At 37.4% G+C, this 19,500-nt stretch overlaps 1 protein-coding gene across 2 annotated transcripts in view; it reads right to left on the reverse strand.

Moving 5' to 3' along the window:
- Positions 1-1,805: 1,805 nt before the first annotated feature.
- The window catches only part of DCAF13 (DDB1 and CUL4 associated factor 13), a 29,385-nt gene continuing 11,690 nt past the window's right edge, over positions 1,806-19,500 (reverse strand). For both annotated transcript variants that reach the window (XM_070802826.1, XM_070802827.1), the window contains 6 exons: positions 17,677-17,754; positions 15,932-16,014; positions 11,010-11,174; positions 5,762-5,897; positions 4,323-4,486; positions 1,806-3,091 (listed from right to left, as the gene is read on the reverse strand). In XM_070802826.1, the coding sequence (XP_070658927.1) occupies positions 3,004-3,091; positions 4,323-4,486; positions 5,762-5,897; positions 11,010-11,174; positions 15,932-16,014; positions 17,677-17,754 (714 nt within the window). In that variant the 3' untranslated portion in view covers positions 1,806-3,003. The remainder of the gene's footprint in view (positions 3,092-4,322; positions 4,487-5,761; positions 5,898-11,009; positions 11,175-15,931; positions 16,015-17,676; positions 17,755-19,500) is intronic.

Genomic DNA, 19,500 nt, shown 5'->3' on the forward strand with positions numbered 1-19,500 from the left:
TAGCAACTCAACTTCACAGGAACATCTGTTTTGATATCCCCAGATACCAGGGCTACATGTCTCAGCCAGCACCTCTATTTGGATATTAATGAAATGCCTAATTCTCAGGCATCAATCCCACCCCAATACAATTTTTCTTAATTTTTTATATATTTATTTTTGGCTGTGCTGGGTCTTTATTGCTGCACAAGGGCTTTTCTCTAGTTGCTGAGTGAGGGCTACTCTCTAGCTGCGGTGTGTGGGATTCTTACTGCGGTGGCTTCTCTTGTGGTACACAGGCTCTCTAGGTGTGCAGGCTTCAGGAATTGCAGCTTGTGGGATCCAGAACACAGGCTCAGTAGTTGTGGCACACAGGCTTAGTTGCCTCGTGGCATGTGGGACCTTCCTGGACCAGGGATTGCACCCATATCCTCTGCATTGAGAGATGGATTCTTAACCACTGGACCACCAGAGAAGTCCCCCACCCCCCAATAGTTTTTATCAGGGGATCTATTTCAGTAAAGAAGTGAGAGTGGGCCCAACCACAGTACCCATTGATCGTATCACATAAAGGCAATCCAGAAATATGCCATCTCACAGATCACTGGAGTGGCCTGCTAAAGACACAGCACCAGCTCAGAGGCAACATGCGCAAAGGACAGGGTGCCATCCTTCAGGATGCAGTATATGCATTAACTCACAAGATGAGAGGATACATGTGATGGCTCCAATTACCATCACTTCCAGTGACTCACTGGAGGATCTGGTTACCATTCCTGAAACTGGGCTCTTCAGGGTCAGAAGTACTGGTCACCAAAAGGGGGCACACTCTTAGTAGGGTACACAGCAAAAGTCCTACTGAATTACATGCCATTGTCACCAAAGTACTTTGTACTTATGTCCAGGGACCAACAAGCTAGAAAAGCAGTCATCCTCCTGGCAGAGGTCACTGGCTTTATCAGCAGGAGGTGGTGGGGGTGGGGAATGGGAGAACTTGTGCAGAACACAGGTGACCCATTTTGTGCCTACTGGTATTCCCTTGCTCCACTGCAACTGTAAACAGATATGTGTAACAACCCCAGCCTGATAAGGGTACGATCAACAAAGGTTAGACCCCTCGGGAATGAAGGTTTGGGTCACAAGATTAGGTAAGTCACCAAAATCTGCTAAAGTAATACCTGTGGATGAGAAGTATTTAAAATGGATGATGGAAGACAAGGTAAATACCAGTCATTGCCCTTCAGTGACAGGGAACATTGATGATCCTCTTCAATTCCTCATTACGTACACGGAAGTCATGGAGTTGCTCCCCAATCCTGCAAGAAGTGGGTCTGTGTGGTGCAAAAGGTACAGCTACAGAAATGTTGTTTGCAATTCCTTTGAGAGAACTGGTTGCAGGAAGCACAGCTAACTGAGTCCCAGCTGAGGAGTCCTCGCTGCCACCCCTCTGGACTCACCACTGCATTTGCTGCATGGCCAGGCTCCCCTGGGGCTGCTCCCTGCCACTGGCTGGGCCCAGAGAGGGCAGCAGCACTGAACCAGTCTCACACAATGTGGGACTCATCTGACAAGCAATTTGCGCTCAAGAACACCCCAACAACCTGGTCCAACCTTTGTAGTCTGAGGCTCCACGTCAGGGAAGGGTCCTCCTGCCTTCCTACTCTCCTGCCCCAGAGGTCAAGCCTACAGTACAGATGGAAGTCTCTACCTGCCTCTTCCCACTTCTCCTCTTTATCCTTCAAAGACAGTCCCCTCCAGGAAATCTCTCACATGTCTTCCATAGGCACCTGCTTCTTGATGGATTCAAACTGACACAGAAGCTCATGTTTATGGATCAGTATATTTTCTTTGAAACCACACCCAAACAGCAGTGGAAGATGTACAAGAGAACTTGGTTCACCTTATAAATCAAGCATTTTGAGTCCTACAGTACTTCCAAAGGATTAAAAGATAGATGGTTGATGTCTTTATCAGCTTTGAGAAAAACATGATGAAATATAAACACGAAGAAAGCATAAAAAATAATAGAATGTACACACAGCTGAAGAAAGAAACCTTATCAAGAGTTAAAATCTCCCATGTATCCCACCCTGATTGAATCCTGCTCTCACTTTCCAGATTTTGATATTTATCATCACTTCTGTATTTTAAATATTTTTACTACAAGTATTCTTAACATATTTTTTCCTTTGGATTTTTAATTTCTTTTAAACATAATTTACTAAAAATTAGTTTTGTATGTATTTATAATACTAAGCTGATGATGGGTTTTAAAAAAAAACCCAATCTATGTCACACAGAGCTATTTATGATTACTGAGATTAAAAATAGATGATTTAGCAGAAATGGAACAAAGTTATAATGCTGAGAAAAAGGATATTTTATAATCTTGTTTGTAAGTTAATTATTTATAAAAGTTATATAAATGTAGGCTAATCATCTATACAGTCTCAAAAAGCCCAATGTAAATAAAACACAGAAAATAAGTTCAACTGAGACAAGTTCAGACAAAATTCTTCTATGTGTCATATGGAATCCTAGGAAGAATCACTGCAATAATTATCCAAAGTAACATTAAAGGTAACACAAGAGATGTTTGGTCTTAGATGTAAATTCAAATGTAGAGTGTCTAAAATAACAGGTCAAAGTGAAAGTACATCTGTAATTTCTAACAGCAAAAAATAAGTTTGTAAATTCTGTATTCTTCAATGAAGAAAGAAGATCAAGGATAACATGTTGGATAGTCTTATCAACCAGGTCACCTTTAAAGATAAGTTTTCAAGACAGCAAAAATGTGCAACAATTAAGCTTTACACATATAACTAAAACATTGGCTGTTATAAGAGGGGCAGCACTTTTCTTTATAGAGTTCACAAATCAACATGTAACAATCAATCACACGTTAGCCTTGGTAAGAACACCAAACATTGGCTGTTATAAGAGGGGCAGCGCTTTTATCTATACAGTTCACAAATCGACATGTAACAAACAATCACACGTTAGCCTCGGGAAGAACAGCAAACGTTATTTCACAACCGCCACTACGTGCTTTTTCTTCTCTGACACCATCTGCACAGATCCAGGCTTGCTATGTTTGATACGATTCAGTTCCCTAGAAATTAAACAAAATACACAAATTTTAAGTTTATGACAAGTCACTTTAACCAAAGAAAACTTTCTCAGAAAAATTACATGGCATTTTCTTTCACCACAAAACTACCCACTGAAAAAAAGTTTTCACCAGAGTAGGTAAGAAGTAGCTCTGAAGAACGGAATGGCTACCCACTCCAAAATTCTGGCCTGGAGAATTCCATGGACTGTATGGTCCATGGGGTCGCAAAGAGTCAGACACGACTGAGCAATTTTCACTTAGAAATCAACTTTTGTTAACTTACTGGCTTCTTCTCTTACTACATCAGTGTCCTTTACTAAGTTTAAAAACCTGCTGCTGCTGCTAAGTCGCTTCAGTTGTGTCTGACTCTGTGCGACCCCATGGACTGCAGCCCACCAGGCTCCCCCGTCCCTGGGATTCTCCAGGCAAAAACACTGGAGTGGGTTGCCATTTCCTTCTCCAATGCATGAAAATGGAAAGTGAAAGTGAAGTCGCTCAGTCGTGTCTGACTCTTAGCGACCCCATGGACTGCAGCCTACCAGGCTCCTCCGTCCATGGGATTTTCCGGGCAACAGTACCTGCTGCAAGTTATTAAAATGTTTAAAACTGACTCAACTCCAACATCTATCCAACATAACAAAATAACAATTTGCATTGCCTAACTAAAAAAAACAACTCTTTCTTAGAATTTCTATAATACATTACATGAATTCAAGGATTGCACAGAGAAGAATATTCTACAGGGGAAATGATGGTGATGGTGGAAACTTTTTCTTCAGAGGCAAAATGTTAGATTCCAAATGCTATGATGAAGCAAGCATATTAGATAAATTCTTTTTTTTTTTTGATAAATTCTTATCTAACAAATATTCTTGCCAGTCTTTAAGCTAGAAAATACACATTACCTCAATTCCAGCTACGTTGGAAATCATTTTTTTACACTATTTACAATAGTTTCTTTAGTGTGAGTAGAGCCTTTTCTAATTTTGATATGTATGTTTCCTTTAAACATATTCCCAAAGATAGGTAATGAAAATTCTCACCATGTTAGATAATCATAGCTTCCCCTTTTATCAGGAAAAAGCCCAGAGGAGTATTCAAAACCACCTCTGATGTATAACAGCACATAAACTATTCCTTTGACGGGCACATTTTTTGTTTGGTTTTGGTGGGATGTGAGGGGACAGCTAGAAAACGGTACTGAGAGAGACACAAATGCTCCAAAACATACTTTCGTCGACGAGCTTCTTTCATGATGCGCTGTTCCTGAATCTGGCTATAGATAGATTTTGGTAGATGTCGGTGACGAGAGATACGTTTTATATGAGGATGATGTTGAAATTTCTCCTTTAACTTCTGGTTATAATCTGTGGCTGCTCTTTCTCGTGATGTAAGCTGAAAAAAAAATACATTTTGATGTTTTCGCGAATGATGTGTTCTTTTTGCTTCAGTACAACAGAGTTAGGAAGAAACGTTTCCCCAAAAAACTATCAACATTTATGACATGCAACCAAAATTACTAATGTAACTGTACAGTTACATTAAACTGTACCCATTATAAGGCTATGTTACTGATACCAGCTCTGCTATGTCCTTTTAGTCAGGGCGCCTACAACGTATTGACGGATGGGTGCCACCAAGTGCAAACGAGCAGCGCCTAGGGAGTCAGGTTCTGTGGCCCTCTGAGTTGGTCCACGTAACACAGAAAAAGCACTTGATGAATCACTCAAAAATTTTTTCTGTAAAAATTATTGAAACAGAAACAAAAGTGATGACATAATAACCAGCCTTTGTCTAACAGTTGTTAAGGATGGTATGATTTAGAGGAATATTTAATGATGAAGATAAACCTAGGCATAGTGTAGTACTTTAATAATCATTAAACCTAAAATAAATTTATCTTTAATTACTTATTTTCGTATCTTGCTTTTCCTTCCAGGGCTAAGTAGAAAATAAACCACACTTAACCTTTCCTTATTAAACTTACTATTTGCTTCAGATATAAACACCCTGTATATTTCTTACAGAAAACATGAGACATTTAGAAAAACATTAAGAACAGAAATCAACCTTAACTCACAACCCAGAGGTTGCTAGTCAACAGTAATATTTGTTATATTTTCATCAAATCTTTCTTAAGTCTGAAGCTGTTAATTTTTTTAAGTGTTTCACTGTGTCTTTGATATTAAAATATTAATACCCCCCAGAGGCTTGGAGCCTTTGATTTGCCTGATTACTATTCCTTTGACAGAATACGTATTCCAAGTTCTAAGCCTCTAGTCCCTACATCTTCTCTCCCTACCTCAAGGAAAATACAAAGAAACAAGAAGGCTCAAATGCGATCAAACATTTGAATTAACAAAGCCCTCTGGGGGAGTTCTCTGGTGGTCCAGTGTTAGGATGTAGCATTTGCACTGCTAGGGGGTCCAGGTTCAACCCCTGGTCGGGGAACTAAGAGCCCACAAGTCATGCAGTGTGGCCAACAGCAAAAACAAAAACAAAGAACTCTGAACGTGCCTTTGACATGAAAAACGTAAACCTCGATACACCCTTGTCTGTTTCCTTTCATCACAACTAAAGCACTTGAAATAAATTCTCTTTATAATATAATGATATTCAATAACACTATAAACAAGCTGCGTGATAATGAAAGAAAATAGGATCTCTTACCACACCCAACTTTTCAGAAGCATTAGCTTTCCATAGACGAATGTTCATTTCATCAGATCCACACATAATGTACTTGCTGTCAGCAGTCCATTTTACACAGATAACATGCTGCATTCTCTTTGTGTGATAGACTTCCCTACAGAAGAGGAACTAAGTTAAAACATTTAGGAATCTGGTACAGATTTTCTTTAACCAACTACCTATCAAGTATCAGGGTAACATTTTTTGAGTCCTGAAAGAGTATAAAAGAGAAATTAAAATACACTTAAATGTATTTTTTTGGAGAAGGAAATGGCAACCCACTCCAGTGTTCTTGCCTGGAGAATCCCAGGGACGGGGGAGCCTGGTGGGCTGCCGTCTATGGGGTCGCACAGAGTCAGACACAACTGAAGTGACTTAGCAGCAAATGTATTTTTATTAAACCATACTGCTAAGATTCTATGCTAAGAGCTGTGGAACATATTAAAAAGTCCTGCCCCCAGAGAAGTTATAATGCAGTAAGAAAAGTAAGTATAAACAAACCAAGCAAAACTAGATATCCAGAAAAGATCACAAAATAACTGTGGGCATATAACACAAATAAAATACACTGAAGCTGGAATAACTATAAGATCAACCACCACACTTCTTTGGGTTTCATTTCACTGGGAAAAAAATATTCAACGGCATTCAAAGAACATATCCTGATATGCTGATCCTAATGTCTGATTTCTGTTTTGGTCAAATTGTTGAAAAAGTGTAATTAATTAAAGTGAGAGTGGATGACTTACATATGTGACAAGAAAGAGAGGGCTACAGAAGTGATGAGTTGAGGTAAGGATCATTTAGTAAATGGAGATGTCAAATATCATACCTATCTGGAAAGGTGTGAAACATGCTAAGTGAATTCACAGAAGATACTATATTAGGAAGTGTTAAGCAAAGCATTAAAAAGCAAGTAAAAGACAAGGTCAGAAAAAATTAAAACATGAGACTCCTGGAAAAGTAAAACTTCCTTATCTGGATTAAGTGATTCAGAATGCAGACTACAAAGGAAACACACTCAGCCAGTTCTGCACAGTAAAAGAAAACTCACGTAGGATGATGAAATCAATAGATTTTGTGTAAAGACATTTCTGAAGTATACTCAGAAAAGTGGTCTATTATGCTATTTCTAACGGATACATTTTGAGCTCTTGAATGAATATGTAGATAAACCATATGACACAATTCTAAAAGACAGGATGGTTAGAACGAACATACTATTGAAAGAAAAAGTGGATCAGACAGACTGCTTTTTCTTCTCTCAATGCTCTGCTTCTACAAGACTCAATTCTTACAACCTCTACCTATTTAAGATCCCCATTTCCCCATAGCAATATACTGAATTTAAATATCAGGAAATTCAATTAGGCTTTGGTAACCACTAAAAATAACCTGCATATATTACATCAGTTCATGTACTGATATTAGACCAGACAAATCCAGTGGACAGTTACTTGGCCAACTGAGAATCCTCCTTAATGGTAAACTACAGAGTTTAATATCTAGATATGTTTACACTTGTACATAGAACAGATACATAAAGTTCATTATAAATTATGCTATTTGTGGAGATAAATAATTTAAAAACTTAAATTCTTTACATACATAGTCAAGCTAAAAGAACTGTTCCATGTGAATGCAACTGAATTTACTTGTTTGCTAAGTAAATACTGAATAAAATCCATAGAAGTTACCTTCGAATATTGATTTAACTGTAGTTTTTGAAAACCTACTCAAAATTTATTTTTTAAAAAAAGATTTATTTTTATTTTTTGGCTGTGGTGAAAATTTACTTTAAAAATATATTTCAGTGACTTTAAGTTCTTTGAAAGGAAAATATTTTAAAAAATACAGATCATTCAAAGCACTGCCTGTATTATTTGATGTTTTTGTAATGATAGGAAACTAGAGCAGACCATGGAAACAAACCAGAAGCAGCTTTCCAGCAGATGACAGTAATGGTCAGAGAGAGTATTGTTTATATGGTTTATAACTAAACCCAACAGGAAGTAACACGTATTAAATTGTGATTACAAAATCTTCAAAAAACATCAGGAGACAATTCCTAGAAATGGGATATAAGAACTCACTTCATACAATTTTGGAATAATCTGAGCTTTTAACTAGACTTGCATTTAATTGCCCATGCTGGTTTTAGAATAATCAGTTTGAACTCAGCGATGGGGCTCTTGGCATCACGGGTGCCTAAACTTCCCATTTCCTGTACTCCTCCTTTGACCCTTATGTCTGCTTACGCATCATGTTAGAACTGTCCTACTTAATACCTCTGGAGGTCCTGGTGTCAAAAATGATGGAGGGCCACAATCTCTTGATTTTTTTCCAGAGAAGTGAAAAGAATAGAAACTATCAGCCTTGCCTTGGGCCTAACTGAACAATTACCATTACCAACAAGAGTATCATGAATTACCATTCATGACAAGAGTATCAAGTTAGTTTCAACAGTCACATAGGAACCAACCCCAGAGTCCAGGATCAAAGTCACCAGAACACCCACTCAGTATACTTTTGATTCAAATACCTTTTTAATCATACACATGATGATGATGACGACAGTTATCTATCTGCTAGCAATTCATGATGATATGAAAAAGTTTAGGAATTAATATGGCTTCCTCAAGTCAGAGAAGAGAAAGATACAACTATCACACGAAAAAACACCAAAGAGTTAGACAAGCAGATTGGCTATTACCAAAAAACATATGGAGCTGTGTGACCCTGAAGAGGCTCTGTGGGCAAGATCTTTTGGTTGTGAACACAAGGCTGGGACAAGGGTGAGGCAAATGAGGTGCCTACAGTGTAAACTCTAAGGAGGCTGTCACTTTCAGGGTGATGCAGATACAGGCTAGGCACCTGCAAGAGTCCTGAGTCAGGAGGATGTGCCTGTGAAAACAAGTATCACTTGCTCAGGAAGATCAGACCCCTTCAACACTGTACACGCTAGGTTAGTTATCATTAAGAGTAATGATCAAAATTCTCATCACTGCACTTAAATGGTGAAATTTATCCACCCTGTTATAGTTACAACACCAAACTGAATGCTCTTTCTCTAGCTTTAAGTGAAGGAAGGGTCCCATAAAGACTTTATCAAGCTGGGGAAACTGTTTCACCAGCTCCACGCTACCGTTCTCTAGCACAGATCATCACCTTCCAGCCTCAGCATACAGATTCTCTGGTCTTTCTTTTCCCTGATTCTGCTTAGTTTTCTCCTTTCCTTTTCTATGGCTTCCAATCATTCTGTTATCTTTCACCATGTGCATTTTCTCCAACACTGAATCAAGACAAGGTCATCCAAGCAAGTATACATATAAATGTATATCACACGTCTTGCGTATGTTGGGTGGTTGCTCTCCCAAACTTGCTTCCCTAGTGGCTCAGCAGTAAAGAGTTCACCTGTAATGCAAGAGACGCAAGAGATGTGGGTTTGATTCCTGGGTTGGGAAGATCCCCTGGAGAAGGAAATGGCAACCCACTCCAGTATTCTTGCCTGGGAAATTCCACGGACAGAAAAGCCTGGCGGGCTACAGTCCATGGGGTCGCAAAATAGATGGACATGACGTATGTGTATATACGACATATATATGTCACATATCATGACATGACATATGTGTATATATGTATAGTATTTTAGAGAGAATATATGTTCTTTTTAAATTCTAATGTTCCTACTTTTACTGAATCAAAATGGAGGTGGTTGTATCTTCAAGAGTGAGTGACACCACCATAATCCTTTATCATTTTTATGGGAAGATATCTTCTAGTTTACTTGGATTTGCCTTGAATATGCATAAAATGCTCTGTAAATCACAGCATACTAATATAAGGGGCTGTATCTTACAGGAGTTAATTTTTAAAGTTGGCAAAAACTCAAATGCAGTCAAAAAGTATTCCTGAAAACCTTTAAATGCCAGTTTACTATAAACTACCTCAATACAATAACACGTGAAATAATATAACACAGTGGTACAAGTATATACACTACACTCAGTAATGTGTGTAGCAGAGGGCCAAGCTGTATGAAACGAAACACCTTAAACACTAGTTACATTCACTGTACACAAACAATGACACACACACACAGCACAGGACAGCTGAGTATTTCGATCTCCCGTCTCCTGGTCATTCCAGAGCATGTGTCTACTAGATGAGGATGGAGGGATACCTGTCCTGACCATTTAAACCGTAATTTTTCTCTTTTTCATTTTTGCCTTAGTGTATGAGAGTTGAATTTAAATAAGCACAAAACAACAAATATAAGGTATTATTAACTGCTCTTAAACTGTATTAGGGGAAACTTTAAGTTCTTCCTTATCAAATTAAAATCTTTTTTCAAGTTTACTCTATCTCATGGCAGTGAAAATACTCTGCATATTATCATGATGGATATGTGTCATTATACATTTATCCAAACCCATAGAATGTGTGATCCGAAGAGTGAATTCTAAGGTAAACTATGGATTTGGGGTGATTACGATGGGTCAGTGTAGGTTCATCCTACATTTTGGTGAGGTAACAAAAGTACCACCCTATGTGGAATGCTGATAATGAACAGGCTCTGCATGCGTAGGAGCTGGGAATATATGGGAACTCTACTTTCCTCTCAATTTTGTTGTAAACCTAAAATTCCCCTAAAAAAAAAAAGCCTTTATTTTAAAAAATTAGTATAAAACACTCAAAAAGGTTTTGCCCTAAGGCAAAGATTTCACATCAATAAATTATATAAAGCTAAAAAGACTCTGATGCTGGGAGGGACTGAAGGCAGGAGGAGAAGGGGGACGAGAGGATGAGATGGCTGGATGGCATCACTGACTCAATGGACATGAGTTTGAGTAAACTCCGGGAGTTGGTGATGGACAGGGAGGCCTGGCATGCTGCAATTCATGGGGTCGCTAAGAGTTGGACACGACTGAGCGACTGAACTGAACTGACTATCCTGTTCAATGAAGAATCTGCCCTGTAGGCCGATGTTTTTGCTCACAGATGCAGAAGGTGGCAGCCCACATCACAACACCTGAGTGTGAGTCCCATCATATACACAAAACCAGCGTGTGTTAAGTCACTCAGTCATGTCAGACTCTTTGCGACCCCATGTACTGGAGTCCACTGGCTTCTCTGTCCACCAAATAACCTTTAGAAAAAGATACATGATGATCTAGGCAGGGAAAAAAAGTCAAACAGAAACAAATGTTTACTAGTAGTAACATACCTGCTTCTACTTTTGTCCACAGGAAAGATTCGAATAGATTTATCAAAACTAGCTGACACAAACTCTCTCCCAGTGGGAGAGTAATCCACATCAAGCACCGCAGATACATGATCCATATGCACCATTACAGGAGTGTCCAGGGCTCGCATATCGAAAGTATACAAGCTGTAAAAGAGTTTTTAATTATTTGATACAAGTTTCTACTAAAAAATGCACATGCAGTATTAAGAGACATTACTGAACTTAAGAGGCCTAGCTAATAAATAAAGCACATCTAAATACATAGCTCAATTCTTCACATGGCAGATAAGGGATAGGGAAAAATATCAACAGTTTTATTATTCCTTAAGATTATATACTTACACACTTTAATCCTTACAAACAGAAATCTCATTGTAGAAAATGTGCAAACACCAAGACCATGAAGAGTACAAAACTTGCATTTAATTTCACTACCCAGAGAAAGTCAGCACAGTGTAAATGTTTCTTTTAACCATGCTATTTAATTATATGCCTCTTAATACAATTAAGATATTACTGTATAAAGCTCTATATTGATATTTCATGTAGCATATTATGAGCATTTATTAATATCTGAACATATTTTAATGTTTTCATATGTAAATGAGTTAAAATAATTAATAATCTGTTTAAATTTATATTTAAATCTATTTGTTAGTAAAGTTTCCCATGTTTTATTTTAACTTTTGATATTTAATGGGACAGATTCCTACAATTAGAATTATTAAGTTCAAAGGCATAAGCATTTTTAAGGTTTTTGAGTTGATAAATCACTTCCAATGAAATCACACTAATTTATACTCTATCAGTGATACATGAGAGCAAGCACAGCTTTTCAAAGGGTGTACTAAAATTAGAAAACTATACTTCATGCACAATTGGCAAGAACAATGACTTCGTGATTTTCGAGGTTTAAAATTTTTTAACTGACAGCTAGAAGAACAGTGCTTAAAATGAACCAACATAAATGATGGAGAGTAGTAATACAGAATTACTGTAACCAAGTTCCTAACATCAAAATACTTACAGATGCAAATATTAGCAAGGGGAAAAGTTTAAGGAGAAACAAGATATCCACAAAATTTTAAACTATCTCCCCACAGATATGTATTAATTACAGAAGAAAATAGTAACTTTAGTAGGGAAAGCTGGTAGACACCACCTTAACTAAGTGATGAAGGTCAACATTACTAGTAATAAGATGTACCAACGTTATGTATTCCTGGTTTGATGCACCAAGGAGGGGATATCAATTTTGTGGTATTCTTGCCAAAGATGCATAATCTCAATGAAATAATGAGAAAACACCAGTTAACCCAAGTTAAAGGCAGTCTACAATATAACTGACAAGGAAGTCCTTCTCAAAAGTACTAAGGTCATAACAGAAAAGGGAAGACTGAGAAAGTCAGTGAGCAGACATGGTAATCAAATGAAAATACAATGTAGGATCCTGCAACAGTAAAAGAACACTAGTGGAAAGACACGTGATGGAATAAAGTCTACAGTTTACAATATTGTACCAATGTTAATTTCTTGGTTTTGCTAACTGGACTATGGTGACCTAAGATATTAACATTTGGGGAAATTGTCTTACAGGTACCTTTTTTGTAACTTTTCAGTAAGCCTTTCCAGTGGTCATGTATGGATGTGAGAGTTGGACTGTGAAGAAAGCTGAGTGCCGAAGAATTGATGCTTTTGAAGTGTGGTGTTGGAGAAGACTCTTGAGAGTCCCTTGAACTGTAAGGAGATCCAACCAGTCCATTCTGAAGGAGATCAGCCCTGGGTATTCTTTGGAAGGAATGATGCTAAGGCTGAAACTGCAGTACTTTGGCCACCTCTTTCGAAGAGTTGACTCATCGGAAAAGACTCTGATGCTGGGAGGGATTGGGGGCAGGAGGAGAAGGGGACGACAGAGGATGAGATGGCTGGATGGCATCACCGACTTGATGGACGTGAGTTTGAGTGAACTCCGGGAGATGGTGATGGACAGGGAGGCCTGGCATGCTACAATTTATGGGGTCACAAACAGTCGGACACGACTGAGCAACTGGACTGAACTGAACTGAACTGAAGATTACTTAAAAACAAAAATTCAAAAAAAAACTTCATAAAGATTATTTTCTAATACCATTATTAGAAAAAGTCATGGATGCTAAAGGTAACAATTTTCAAATAACCATGAAATTCTCATCAAGAGATGAGTCATTGCTTTCTTTTATGATCTTCAAACATAACACAGGATTATCAATCAAGGTCATACTGATCACTGAAGTTAAATTTCTGAGCTGACAACTGCTGTATATTCCCTATCTAGAGCAGTGGTTTTCAACCAGGCTTGTTTTTAGCAAATTTTTGTGTTTTTTTTCTTTTCTTTTCTTTTTTAGTAAATTGTTTTAATTTTAAGAACTTATTAGAATTCCAAGCAAATCAACCCATCTAGATGGAAAATGTTTTTGTAAATAAAGTTTCAAGTCACAGTATTCTTCAGGAATAACACAGTTCAACCCTATTACCTGATGAAATTATGGTATAGACTAGTTTACATGACTTGTCTAAATTCTTACAATAGTTACTGGTTGGGTCTACACTTGAACTTGGATTTCTAAATCACAACAGGATTATTTAAAGGGCAATAAAAGAAATAAAATGTTAAAAGATATTTTACACAGCAAAATCACATTCAAGTAAGAGCAATTACGGTACTCTAACAGTCACTTCTTGCAAGTGATGTACTCTTTGTTTCAGCTTCCATATATAATTATTTCCAAGGCAAAAATTGAGAAATTCTAAAGATACTCTGAAAAAAAGATTATTTTCCCCAAATAACTAATTACAGCAAACTTTAGAAATGTTAGTAAGATTGGTCAGCAGGACTTTTTTTTATTGCTTTTAACTGGAACAAGGGCATTTAATTTCAAATACTAATAAAGGCTAAAAGAACTTCAATTAAGTGGTTTGAGTTGATGAGAGCTTCGTTTTAGTACAGAAAAGTCATAATTGATGCTTTTAGTTTAATACCACTAAAGCATCATGTAATAAATCCTATTTCTGAGCTAATTTATGCTTTCTTAACTAACAGTAGTGGAAAGAACAAAGAATTTAAATACAGAAGATCTAAAGTTCAATCCAATGACAAATTTCCACCTTCTGCAAAAAAACACGTATTAAGAATCCATCATGTACACAGCACTACAATAAATGCTTGGATAAAAAAATATGAATAAGATATTCTTTCCTCATTAGGAGATTAAACTCCCTGCATCAATACCCTCATCTATAAGAAGGGGATAACATACATGTCTTATTCACCTTATGCTGCTGCTGCTGCTGCTAAGCCGCTTCAGTTGTGTCTGACTCTGTGTGACCCCATAGACGGCAGCCCACCAGGCTCTGCCGTCCCTGGGATTCTCCAGGCAAGAACACTGGAGTGGGTTGCCATTTCCTTCTCCAATGCACGAAAGTGAAAAGTGAAAGCGAAGTTGCTCAGTCGTGTCTGACTCTTTGCGACCCCATGGACTGCAGCCTACCAGGCTCCTTGGCCCATGGGATTTTCCAGGCAAGAGTACTGGAGTGGGGTGCCATTGCCTTCTCCATTCACCTTATAGGGATATTGAAAAGATAAAGTGAGCTAATGTCAAATGCTTCAGCAAGTTTTAAAGCAGTATATAAGAAATCACAAAATTCCATCCAGGTCAAGAACATAAGGCTGCTAAGTTACTCCTTTACAAAGAGTCACAAATAAACATATCTGTAAATATTAAGGTAAAGACTGAAACTTCAGGTTTTCCTTTCGTCTTACTGAAGTAACAGTGGTGGCGGTAGCATGACTTTAAGGTAAAGACTGGAACTTCAGGTTTTCCTTTCGTCTTACTGAAGTAACAGTGGTGGCGGGTAGCATGACTTTAAGGTAAAGACTGGAACTTCAGGTTTTCCTTTCGTCTTACTGAAGTAACAGTGGTGGCGGGTAGCATGACTTTAAGGTAAAGACTGGAACTTCAGGTTTTCCTTTCGTCTTACTGAAGTAACAGTGGTGGCGGGTAGCATGACTTTAAGGTAAAGACTGGAACTTCAGGTTTTCCTTTCGTCTTACTGAAGTAACAGTGGTGGCGGTAGCATGACAACGTGAGTAACAACCACCTGCCTCCACATTTTGCAGGCAGACATTTTTAGGTTCTTAAAACATGTATGATTCAGTCATTATTTACTGATATATGGTTAATGTCAGGGAGTAGCCAACTTTTTCTGTAAAGGGCCGAATAATCAACATTTTTGGCTTTGTGGGTCATACGGGCTCTGTTCCAACTACTCAACTCAGGCATTACAGCACAAAAGCAGCCATATTCCATACATAAATAAATGTGTCTACGGATGACCTAGAGATTGTCACACTGAGTGACGTGAGTCAGAAAAAGAGAAATGTACTAATGTATAGCATATGGAAGTCTGCTCACTGTTATGTGGCAGCCTGGATGGGAGGGGAGCTTGGGGGAGAATGGATGCATCAAGATGTATGGCCGAGTCCCTTTGCTGCTCACCTGAAACTATCACAACACTGTCAATCAGCTATGCGCCAATACAAAATAAAAAGTTTAAAAAGTGAAAAATAAATAAATGTGACTATATTGCAATAAAACTTTACAGAGACAGGTAGCAGACAGCACTGAGTCCATAGATCAAAGTTTTATTGTCCCTGATCCATATCATTTTGAAAACTAAGAATACTTTTTAAGAAGCACTTCTCTATTTTGGGAAATCTTTTTTTTTAATTTTAAGCAAAACAAATGGTAATTTTTCTAATGTGTATGAAAGAATACTACCTAGGAAAATATATTTCATTAATAAGACATATACAGTTGAGTCACTTCTGATAGAAATTAAGTTATAAGAAAAGGGAAACTTACTTGTAATCCTCGTTTGCTGCAGTAAAAATGAATGCTTCCATAGGGTTCCAGCAAATTGTATTTGTTCTCATATCTAAGATGACCTGAGAAACATACACTAACCCATTACTATGAAATTAAGTCCCTCTAAAATGAATAAATTCCTACTTCATTTCCTTTTCTTCATTTTTCACTGATTTAAGCAAATACTTCAGTAAACACCTATCATTTGCACAGAATTTGGCTCAGTGCAATAGGAAAAGAAAATCAATAATTAGTTTCCTGAACACACAGGCAGTGCTAAATATTGAAAAATATAAAAATGCTTAATAAATGGTCCCTTGACCTCAAAAAGCTTATAGTGTAGTTGGGAAAATGAGACATATGTAAGAAAAGTTCAACCCCAAAGTAGTAAAGTACAATATATTATTAACAACTGAGAAGGTAGGGTTGAAAGTGGCAGAAACTGCTATTTATTAAACTGGTCCTTTGGTGCAGGGGTGGAATCAAGTAGGAGATGGAGACTGACGTACACGCACTACCATGTGTAAGACAGACAGCTAGTGGGAACGCCTGCTGCACAGAGCAGGGAGCTCAGCTTGGTGCTCTGTGATGACCTGGGTGGGTGGGATGAAAGGAATTCGGACGGAGGTCCAAGACGGAGGGGATGTATGTATACACTCAGCTGATTCACTTGTATAGCAGAAACCATCACAACATTGTAAAGCAACTATACCCCAATAAAAAAGACAAAAACCAAATAAACGAAAAACTAGCACTTCCATGGTAACATTCTGCTAAATCCTTAATGTTTTATTCTTACCACTGGGCTGTGAGGCAGTTATTAATATCACCATTTCACAGAAGAAACACAGATTAAGTTACCTGCTTAAAGTCTTAACACCAAAGTTCATGCATGTTATTCCCACCATATGACATGGGTGAGTGAAATTTGGAAAGATTATTCTACTTATTTAGCTCAAATGTCAATCAATATATTCTACTTCTAATATTTCTGAATTTAGTACATGTTATAAAAATGATTTGATAACAACAAAAATATTAAAAGCATCTCTGTTAGGTATGGCACAGAGATGTCTATGATAACAGACCTGAAGTCCATTAACAAGGCATAGCTCTTCTGGTACTCTCTCAATTCCAGCACTTGCAATCAACTGTATACTCGTTTACTTATAATGGCACTCGTCTCTTTACTAATAGTATTCCCTCCCTCTTTATAATCAGCTTAAGGTTTCATTAACTCTGATATCTAAGTCCTGGAATGACTGCTTCAGAACTGCTGGGAAATCTGACACCTTGAACAGGATAGTGCCTGTCTAAATAAAACGTCAAACTGGTACCCACTGGTGTGTAACTAAACAAATAAAGGTGATTATGTGAATTAGTTATAAAACTTTCTGGAATAAAATACCATGTGTGTCACTATGATAATCACAGGGCCTGACTAATAGGATGCAATACTGAAGAACTTTCAATTCACTGAGTACAAACTAGATGTCTACAATATTCTGGCAGTATGGCAAACGGAAGACTGGAAGAGAGTAACTCATGGAAATTGACAGGTCTCTAAAAAGCAACAGGGAACTGAGGGAATGCCATTATGACCACTTGGGTTCTAAGAACATCTCTATTAAAAAGAATTTTTTTTTAATTCTGAAAAAACATTTGCTCTGTATTTTCAGTCACTCGATTCACAAAAGGATGCATTAACAACTATATAAAGTAAAAGACAAATTGAAACTCACCTTTTTCAGAGGAGTAGCTTGTCTCATATCATATAGTACTATATTCCTGTCAGAAGCACAACTTCCCAAGAGAAATGTCTAAAAATAAGTGTAACAATTATCAGTTAAAAGCCAGGTTTGGCAGCAAACCATGTCCATTCCTGAACAAATGATTTAATTACCTTTAAGATACAAAGTTGTAACACTAAAGTCCATTGTAAGAGGGTACAACAAATCACTCATAATCTTGGCAACCAAAGCCAAAGATCTTCATGATTAAATCCCCATGCCTGTATTTTAGATGTCTGAGATGTAGGTATTCTGCATTCTATAACAATATATTTTACTTACCCCTTCTTCACTTAGACCTGTTTCCTGTTCTTCCATATTATAAATAACACTTCAGTAAACATTTGAATACATTTAGATCTTCTTTTCCTAAGGGTAAGGTTTTAGTAGTGGCATCACCCTAATCAAAAAGTATGAATAATTTTATAGCTTATGCTATTTAGAGGTAATGGTTTTTCCAGAGTTATAGCAGTAAGCGTTGCAATGTGGAAATTTATTAATTTTACTACACTGGGCGGCAATATTAAGTATCATATAAAAATGCCTTCTGTAACCACAGATGCAGAACCCATGGATTTGGAGGGTCAACTGTATAAATTATTGCTTTATTAACAATTAGACATTTCCTCATGGTTATTAACTCTGTATAAACTAGGCCTGTCCTTTGTCCAACTGTGGTTTCAAGATGTTTCATATATTTATAAGTCAATTATAAATGTGTCAAGTGGTTACATGATTCTTGGTATTAAGTGAAAATAAGCTCTCCACCTTCCAATGGAATCCCAAATCCCACCCCTTGTAGCACCGTTCCTCCTCACCCATCGTTCCTGATCTAACTCCTGTCTTCTGCTTATATTATTCCCACTGCAAGCGTAAGAGGAACCAGAAGAGTTACTTACTACACTGCTACATAGCCACATTTGTGTATACTCTTTTTAAACTGCTTCCTCTGAGCTTTTCCCCTACTGAATGACTCCTCTCAACCTTTCTTAGTTTCTCATTATTTCACTCTAAGGTCTGACCAGGTACTGTTTTCAAAAAGTAAAGACCTGAATTTGAGCAAAGCAAAAAATTCTACCAAGAAGGAAAGCTGATTTTAATGCTATAAAATGTAGCAATTCTCAGAATAAACTTTTGGCTTTATCAGAACCCTCAGCTTCAATATTTTTACAGAAAAATAATTAGTGATGATTAGAGGAGACAAATACACTCCATTTGTTCACAGCAACATGCCCTCCCCATTAAGTTTAATAAAGGGTCAGGGTAAGAGACATCCACACCATTTGCTTTTACCACCAAGTCAAGGTCATATGGTTAATAAAACACACATACACACCTAGCTGAACAAATAAGAGTTTTTATACATGCTAATTTGAGAAACATAGTTGCTAGGTCATCACTAATCATTAATTATGATTTTAGGATTGGCCATCAGCTCTACTGACACAGGTGTTCACCAAAACAGAGAAACAAAAGATCTCCTTTACCCATTAGGGAAGAAATCAGTATCTGTTCCGTTTTTGTTTTTTTTTTAACAGCATAACACCACCATCTTAAACTTGGGTAGCACCTTTTAAAAATATTCACATATATTATCACATTTGACACTTGCAACAAACCTAAGAAGTACACTGGAAGACATAATTAATCTCATTTTAAAAATAGACAAATACAGAGAAAAATTATGACTTGTGAAAGGTCAACACAAAGGCGTACTAGCAGGAAATATAGTTCGAGCCTAGGTCTGCAGCAAGGTAAGACATTAAATTTTCTCAC

Source organism: Bos indicus, chromosome 14 (assembly GCF_029378745.1).
Source record: "Bos indicus isolate NIAB-ARS_2022 breed Sahiwal x Tharparkar chromosome 14, NIAB-ARS_B.indTharparkar_mat_pri_1.0, whole genome shotgun sequence".
In the NCBI taxonomy this organism is placed as follows: domain Eukaryota; kingdom Metazoa; phylum Chordata; class Mammalia; order Artiodactyla; family Bovidae; genus Bos; species Bos indicus.